The following is an 8,949-nucleotide window of genomic DNA, read 5'->3' as shown; positions in this document are numbered from 1 at the left end:
CTCTTCCCTTCGCTTATCTCACCAGCCTCTAAACAACGATAATATAAACAAATGTAAACATCCGTAAACAAATGTAAACAACTGTAAACGAACATTGGAAATTGAAGCAAGAGCCCCTTAATGCCATGCTTGAGCAGCGAGCCTCTGAAGGCGTTATTGCCTGGAATCAAACTTAGAGATGCGCTGCTTATTGGCTCAGTCTCCAGGCGTCTGGTGATTACCTGGTAATGTAATTACTGAAAGGAAAGAGAACGTTGCTGTCGCTCGCCTGACAGGGAACGTTGTTGTCGCTCACCTGACAGGGAACGTTGTTGTCGCTTACCTGACAGGGAACGTTGTTGTCGCTCACCTGACAGGAAACGTTGCTGTCGGTGGCCTGACAGGAAACGTTGCTGTCGGTGGCCTGACAGGGAACGTTGTTGTCGTTCACCTGACAGGGAACGATGCTGTCGCTCGCCTGACAGGGAACGTTGCTGTCGCTCGCCTGACAGGGAACGTTGCTGTCGCTCACCTGACAGGGAACGTTGTTGTCGCTCACCTGACAGGGAACGTTGCTGTCGCTCACCTGACAGGGAACGTTGCTGTCGCTCACCTGACAGGGAACGTTGTTGTCGCTCACCTGACAGGGAACGTTGCTGTCGCTCGCCTGACAAGGAACGTTGTTGTCGCTCACCTGACAGGGAACGTTGCTGTCGCTCGCCTGACAGGGAACGTTGTTGTCGCTCACCTGACAGGGAACGTTGCTGTCGCTCGCCTGACAGGGAACGTTGCTGTCGCTCGCCTGACAGGGAACGTTGTTGTCGTTCACCTGACAGGGAACGATGCTGTCGTTCACCTGACAGGGAACGATGCTGTCGCTCACCTGACAGGGAACGTTGCTGTCGCTCACCTGACAGGAAACGTTGTTGTCGCTCGCCTGACAGGGAACGTTGCTGTCGCTGGCCTGACAGGGAACGTTGCTGTCGCTGGCATGACAGGGAACGTTGCTGTCGCTGGCCTGACAGGGAACGTTGATGTCGCTCGCCTGACTGGGAACGTTGCTGTCGCTCGCTTGACAGGGAACGTTGCTGTCGTTCACCTGACAGGGAACGTTGCTGTCGCTGGCCTGACAGGGAACGTTGCTGTCGTTCACCTGACAGGAAACGTTGCTGTCGCTGGCCTGACAGGGAACGTTGCTGTCGCTCACCTGACAGGAAACGTTGTTGTCGCTCGCCTGACAGGGAACGTTGCTGTCGCTGGCCTGACAGGGAACGTTGCTGTCGCTGGCCTGACAGGGAACGTTGCTGTCGCTGGCCTGACAGGGAACGTTGCTGTCGCTCGCCTGACTGGGAACGTTGCTGTCGCTCGCTTGACAGGGAACGTTGCTGTCGTTCACCTGACAGGGAACGTTGCTGTCGCTGGCCTGACAGGGAACGTTGCTGTCGTTCACCTGACAGGAAACGTTGCTGTCGCTGGCCTGACAGGGAACGTTGCTGTCGCTGGCCTGACAGGGAACGTTGCTGTCGCTCGCCTGACAGGGAACGTTGCTGTCGCTCGCTTGACAGGGAACGTTGCTGTCGTTCACCTGACAGGGAACGTTGCTATCGCTGGCCTGACAGAGAACGTTGCTGTCACTCACCTGACAGGGAACGTTGCTGTCGCTGGCCTGACAGGGAACGTTGTTGTCTCTCACCTGACAGGGAACGAAGCTGTCGCTCCCCTGACAGGAAGTCCAACCACTTGGGCTGGGGCCAGATTCACGAAGCAGTTACGCAAGTACTTACGAACGTGTACATCTTTCCTCAATCACAATGGCTTTGGTTTGGCAAAACTTGCCAATCAACTGTTGTTATTGTTATAAACAGGCTCCTGGTGCTTCGGAGTTCATTATCTGTTTAATAATTGTAAACAAAGCCGCCAAAGATTGAGAAAAGATGTACAGGTTCGTAAGTGTTTGCGTAACTTCTTCGTGAATCTAGCCCCTGGACTGCTGAGCGACGGTCTCGTTTCATATATGTCGACGTTCAATCCCTGACCGTCCATGTGGTTGGGCACCATTCCTTTCCCCCGTCCCATCCCAAATCCTTATCCTGACCCCTTAGAAGTGCTATATTTTCGTAATGGCTTGACGGTTTCCCCTGATAACTCCCTTCCCCTCACCTGACTGGGAACGCCATACTCACCTTCCAAGTTACCTCATAATTACAGGATATTTCTCACTCATCCTTCAACAGAATGCTTCGAGGCCTCGTTTCCTCCTCACAGTCATCATGTGGAAGACCTCACTCACAATATTTCTCCAAACATTACACCTTCAACAGTTCCCGAGCCTCCTGGGAATATTTTTGCTCGACGTAATATACTGCAATTTTATCCTTCTTCTAAATTTATAAAACTGTGTTGTCAAAGGAAAGTTAAGTTATGACTCACCGGGCAGGAGCGGGCGGGTCTCGGGCGCGTCCTCCACCACCATGGCCTTCTGCAGCGACGCCGGCACCTGGTAAGAGAATCATGGCGTCAGACGCAGTGAGCGGAGGTTTGAGTGTGTATACTGATAAATTTGCGCCAGAACAGGCAAGCTTCAGCTCTTGCATCCCGGCTTTACAGCCTCGGAGCGTCGAGTGCCAACACTCCCGAGATAATGCTCTCCGAGTTCACACTTTTTGGTTCTACTATTTGCTAAAAGCAACAGTTATTCACATCCCTACGGCTCATGTGTCTTTAACTTCGGGTCAGGCCTCGTGTGCCAGTCATTTTGATCTCTATCCTCTCTCTAAGTGCTCCCTAAGTATTCTATATCTCGGTCATGTTTACACTTTTTCTACACATTTCTAGCGACGTTTACACATACAGTTGTTTGAGTCTTATTAAGCAGCCCAATCCACGACGTTCTAGGTCTGGCTTCGTTGCGAACCTTAGGATACACTCACGTTCCTGAACCCACACCCCCTCCCCAAGTCCCAAATCATTCGCCTGATCCATTACATGAGCTATACCGGTAATTGCTTGGCGCTTTCTCCAGATAGTTCCCTTCCCCTTAAGTTTCCTTTTGTGAATTTTGAGGTGCAGACTTTCCCATATACTCCCTATGTCCACCAACCATTTCTTACTGGCATCCCTCCTCGCCACCAGCCTCCCAGCATAATCTCCACCACCCTCCCAGCATCCTCTCCACCAGCCTCCCAGCATCCTCTCCACCAGTCTCCCAGCATCCTCTCTACCAGCCTCCCAGCCTCTTCTCCACCAGCCTCCCAGCATCCTCTCTACCAGCCTCCCAGCATCCTCTCCTCCAGCCTCCCAGCATCCTCTCCATCAGCCTCCCAGTGTTGGAAATTTCCAACACTAATACAATACTATTGTATTATAATAAATCAGTATTATTATATACTAACTACAGTAGTCACTAAAACTTACTAACAGTAATGTTCACATAAACTAACCATTATATGCGAAAAAGCCTGAATGGTCCCCAGGACTATATGCGAATGAAAACTCTTAAAACTAACCATTATATCTACATATGGATGCTGGAATTCTTACGAAACCAAGCACCAGTATTGCGTCAGATTATATCTAGTTAAACACATTTATTGCCAGTATGTTAGAGAATTGAATGTGGTTCTCTAAAATCATCAGTATTCCGTGTGATAATTATTTATGGATAACATAACTCCCAAATAATTCTAAATCGAGAGTTTTTAGTTACAATTGTTACCAAGTAATAGTTTTTCTGTCACGCGTGAATGCCATGGAGAAAACTAAAATCTTCTCCATTTCTCGTTTACCACCATAAGACGAGAAAGCAATAATATTTAAATCCCTAGAATCACAACCCAGTCTTTATTTAAGTATTTCAACCACAATTGCGCGAAATAGTATTATTCATGATAAATAATTTCTGAGGTGAATGCGGGACGCGGGTTGAGGGAGGGGGAGACGCCATTGTGTGTGTGGCGGGCTCGTGTTGCGGAGTAAGCAGCAAGCATACGTACTTGGACACTAAAGTCGTGGCGTCAGAGTCTGAGACACGTGACGTTAGGATTATCAGCAAGAATTACACTGATACTCAGCTTAGAACGAATAATTATTCTTCTACGTGATCCACAGTGCTAGTTCAAATAATAACCCGTCGATATTGAAGCCAAACTCTCAACCACGTGTACAACATTGTGGAAGTTTGAGATTGAGACACGATACCGGCAGACTTCAGCATACACTGCACTCATCGATAAGTATATATTTCATTCTTGATGCATCATTAGAGATTGTATATTTCGTGGGCAGTCTGTCGTTACATCACAAGACGACTAAAAATCCAATGTTAGTACCGCACTAATCTTTATTTTCTATTTTCATAAATATTGAGACTAAAGTAGCCTAGTTCAATGCTACGTAATATCCTTTAAATAACAGCTCGTATGTGAGGAGTCAACGAGCCGTTAACTACATTCGTGTTATTCACCTCTAAGGGCTTCTATGTGGAGATCCTGAGATCACGAGGACAAGGCACGAACGATGTCATAGAAATCGTCTTAAAGCTAAGACTTTTTGTACACATTTAATTGCTCCAATTTTTTCTACATATCCATGATATTATCATATTGAATGTTTGTCATGTGAACTGGAGATGGATGTGTTTACTTTGATGACTGCTCTTTAATTCTAACAATCATTAATATTTTCTATTTAAATTTACCTATTGATTCTATAATAAATTGGTCACAATATTCTTTATTCAACAATGAACTGGTGCACGAACCACACTAGTTCCTAGACGTATATGAAGTTCTAGCAATACCCCCCCCCCCCCAATGTAGGTGTTTGAGGCTCTGACATTAGTTAATTAACCATACAGCCCATTATTTATTTAAGTGATTATTCCTTCTAATATTTATCCATAGACACTGGTCCTTCCTAGTGTTTCTAATTATCACTTTTTATTAGTTTCCCTCTTTTCTCAAAAGTGGGTGGTCCTTCGTTATTAAATTGATTAATTAAATAATTGAGTCAAGTCCCAGATATCCCTCATTATGGTCCTTCGAACCGGATAAATATAAATATAAATATACTAATTAGTAATAACTAATCACCGTGTGAAGTAGTCTAGACTAACCACATTAATTAATTGTGTCTACCGGCAGCGTAACACATAGGTTAGCCTAATTCACACCAATTCATTGCTACTTATACCTCATGTATAAGGTAGCACTTGTGGGACACAGTCAATTACCCACAACACTTAGACCTATACCTCATACTGAAGTAAGAATCTTTAGGTCACCAGGAGCAACAGCTCATAACTTCTATAACAATTCCACACTAACACATGCATTAGAGTGGCCTCACCATCTAACCATTATTTATTTAGGTGGTAATGACATCCATCCTACTCGTCATCCAGCTGAGGTAATTAATCACCTTAAAACCATAATTTCTTCATTCAAACTCACCAGTAATTCGGTAGTATTCACATTAGTGGAACCTCACCAACTGAGTAATAATAATTGTTAGGGAGTAACCCCAGAATATTACCAAAGAGCTACCAAATACATAAACTTTAGGCTGAAAAAACGAGTACGATTGGATGCCACTTATATTCAATTTACAGCCAGACCATACAGGCAAAACCTGGCAAGAGATGGTGTACACCTGTCAGGTGAGTCTAGGTCACATGTAGTTGACTGTTACGGACCCGAGCCCAGTGTCCGAGCGCGGAGCGGTGACGACAACACCATCTGTGGGTCAGCTCCCGAAATCCCCTACAAATGGACGACGCCATCTAGTGAGGACGGGATATACCGGCCACAGGGGCTGGATTCCCGTCTTAATCAGCTCGTAACATAGCCGCTGCTGACCTCTGGTGAGGTGGCGCTTAGACAGCAACGCCATCTATGGAGTGGATAGGTGGACGATTGTGTCTAAGCCTGTAAGTGAGGTGCCCTAGAGTGTCCCTAGTATTAATGACGTGTCTGATTACAGAGTCGACCTGGGACTGCTGTATTGGACGATGAGGCAGTCTACCCAAGGCAGCCATAGTCTCTCCACGTGTTTGCTGCAGAAGCTGTGAGTCACCCCCGGACGAACACTGTTGAGTGTGTTAGCCTGCCTGTGACGTGGCAGTACCAGGAATCGTCGTATCTGGGGGCTGGCTCGTGGAAGAGACGAGCCACTGTGGTGAGGAGAGTGATCTGTGGAATCACACGAGGCTCCTGCCTAGGGCTCGCAACCCTAGTATCGATCGTGGAGTGGCCTACACAGCGGAGCTGATCGGAACCTGCCAGCTACAGGCTGGATTTGTGGTTGAAGGCCTCCATGACGGTGCACCCAGTGGGACTGTGATTTGGCTGGCCTGTGGCCGGGGTAGATTCCTCGAAAGAATCAGAGGATTCATCGTGGGCCACGGCGAAGAAAACCAGGGCTACTCATCTTGAGCACCGTGGAGCATCCTATGTCTTCAGAGGAAGACCATTCTGTACATTATAGTGTTTATAACCCCATGTGACTGTTTATATATTTATTTATGGTGGTGGTGATTATATATATTTCAATTAGTGCATTTGTATCCCTTCCCCTTTAATTTACTTGCGTTACGGAACACACCCCTTGAAAGCCACAACTAGCTTGGGGCCGGATACCCAAACTCTAATAACATCAGAGAAGAACCCCGTTGCGACCCAATAGGGCCGTAACATAATTGGCATCCCCAGCGGGATCCGACCCCATGTCAAGTATGTTTGACAGGGGTGGTGAAGTAGCGCAATCCCTTGTAAATAATTCCCCGTGTGTGTGACTATTAGGACGTTATACGTCCTGTGCAGTGCTCGGAGTGGTTCAGTGCAATATTACGTAGTGCGGTGCCCGGTGTAATTACGTGCAATATTGGCAAGTGCGGTGTTAGGTGCGATAAAGTGCAATATTGATGTAGAACAGTGCTCGATGCGTTAAGTGCTAAAGTGAAAGCGGTGTGTTAAGTGCTAGTGCTCCATCTAAGTGACAATGACAGAAAAAGCGACCATCGACGATCTGGACGACGTTCAGGCCTTTCTGAACAGGGAGGACTGTCTTGCCAGATTAAAATATTTGGGAAAACAGGAACTTGTACTAGTGAGTGCCTACCTAGAGATCAAGATACGTGCCAGTGATTCACATGTGGAGAACTTGTCCAAGGTTCACCGGCATTTGAAGGCCGAGAAGAAACAGGAAAGCGAGGCACAAATTACGAAAGAGAGTGAGGAAGTAGCTTCCACTGAAAAGGAAGATAAGGGCAGTGACATTGAAAGTGATGCAGGTGAGCTGAATATAAGCTTGCTAACTGTCAAAATGCGTGCCTTAGAAATAAATCGCGAGATAGAATGGAAGAAATTAGAAATGGAAAGAGAGAGACAAGAAAAAGAATTGGAGATGAGGCGTTTAGAATTAGACGAAAGGAAAGAAGAGCGAGAAAGAGAAAGAGAGAGAGAAGAAAGAGACAGGCAAGAACGACGAGACAGAGAGGGAAAAAGAGAGACAACATGAGCTAGAAGTATTGCGATTAGGCGGTGGGAAGCAAACAACGGGAAAAAGTATCTTCGACCCGGTAAGGAACATCAAAATGGTCCCGAAGTTCAACGAGAAGGAAGTGTCGAAGTTCTTCGCGGCCTTCGAGAAAGTCGCAGCCTCTTTGGAATGGCCAAAGGAGAATTGGGCCATCGTGATACAGTCCGTCTTGACTGGGAAGGCCCAAATCACCTACTCCACGTTGTCCCTTGATGACTCCGGCGATTACGACAAGGTGAAGAAGGTAGTGCTCATGGCTTACCAATTGGTACCTGAGGCTTACAGGCAGAAGTTTAGAAACCTGAAAAAGACCTCAGAGCACACGTTCACCGAATTCGCCACAATCAAGGAACGGCTTTTCCAAGAGTGGTGTGCCTCTCGGAAGGTGGAGACCAAAGAAGACCTCGAGCAGCTCATACTGTTAGAGGACTTCAAAGACTGTCTGTCTGGAGATCTAAAGACGTACTTGGAGGAGCAGCAGGGGGAGACCTTGAGTGCAGCAGCCACCATGGCTGAGGAGTACATCTTGACGCATAGGTCTTCCACTAGGTATGTCCCAAGGAATTACCCACGTCTGTTTGGTAAGCCTCGTCAGGAGGAGGAGAGACCCGTCCCACAAAGCGCTGTGAAGACGCCCCCAAGTAGCCCTCGAAGGACTAGTCCTAACAGTCCGAAACACCGGAGTCCGAGGAGGAATATGGTGTGTTGGACTTGTGGGCAGAAAGGGCATGTAGCTGCTATGTGCCGAGGCAGAAGAGGTTGCGGCCCACGTAGGGAGGTAATGCTGATGGGCTGTGTGACTCCACCAGTAGGAAGCCAGTCTATGACTAGGCAGGAAGAACCAAGATTGTTTGCCCCTCACACTTCAAGCGGGTATGTAACGAGTGATCATACTGGTAGATCAGTTGTAGTGCTCAGAGATAGTGGAGCAGCCCAGTCCCTGATCGTGAGAAACTCGTTACCCGAGGGAGTGAGTGTGGAAGGGAGACAAAAGGTTGTCCTGGTTGGGTTTCCTAGGACGCAGTATGTCGCCCCCTTAGTGCTGGTACATCTAGACTCGCCTTACTTCAGCGGCACATGTGCGTTGGCAGTAGTCGATACCCTACCTATAGCTGGGATTGACGTGATACTAGCCAACGACTTGGTGACAGATTGAAGCAACAATCATCCCAAGGTTGCGGACGAGTCAGCCGGAACAGCAAGGTCCGAGGTAACAGCTGGAAATGGTAATACCCAAGTACAGACAGACACGGAATTAGTTAAAATGTTTAATTCTCCCTTTCACCCACAGATCGACAACATTCTAGCAGAGTCTCCTGATTCTTCTCCCGACAAGGAACATGAGGTTATGGTGGCAGAAACGACTGAGCAAGAAGAGAGGCCTCGTGTACAAGCACCCACGGATACCAAAGAGTCTGGAGCGAAGGCGGATGA

The 8,949-nt window shown here is 47.4% G+C and overlaps 1 protein-coding gene across 1 annotated transcript; it reads right to left on the bottom strand.

The window, feature by feature from the left end:
* Positions 1-233: 233 nt before the first annotated feature.
* LOC138352129 (trichohyalin-like) lies at positions 234-2,452 on the bottom strand. The gene is made up of 2 exons (XM_069304389.1): positions 2,410-2,452; positions 234-1,564 (listed from the first exon to the last, which is right to left on the bottom strand). The coding sequence occupies exons 1-2, from the start codon at positions 2,450-2,452 to the stop codon at positions 234-236; spliced, it is 1,374 nt and encodes a 457-aa protein (XP_069160490.1).
* Positions 2,453-8,949: the final 6,497 nt, after the last annotated feature.

The sequence above is a fragment of the Procambarus clarkii genome, chromosome 52, assembly GCF_040958095.1.
Source record: "Procambarus clarkii isolate CNS0578487 chromosome 52, FALCON_Pclarkii_2.0, whole genome shotgun sequence".
Classification (NCBI taxonomy): domain Eukaryota; kingdom Metazoa; phylum Arthropoda; class Malacostraca; order Decapoda; family Cambaridae; genus Procambarus; species Procambarus clarkii.
Note: the sequence above shows the minus strand (reverse complement) of the source record. Positions and strands in the feature narration are given on the sequence as shown.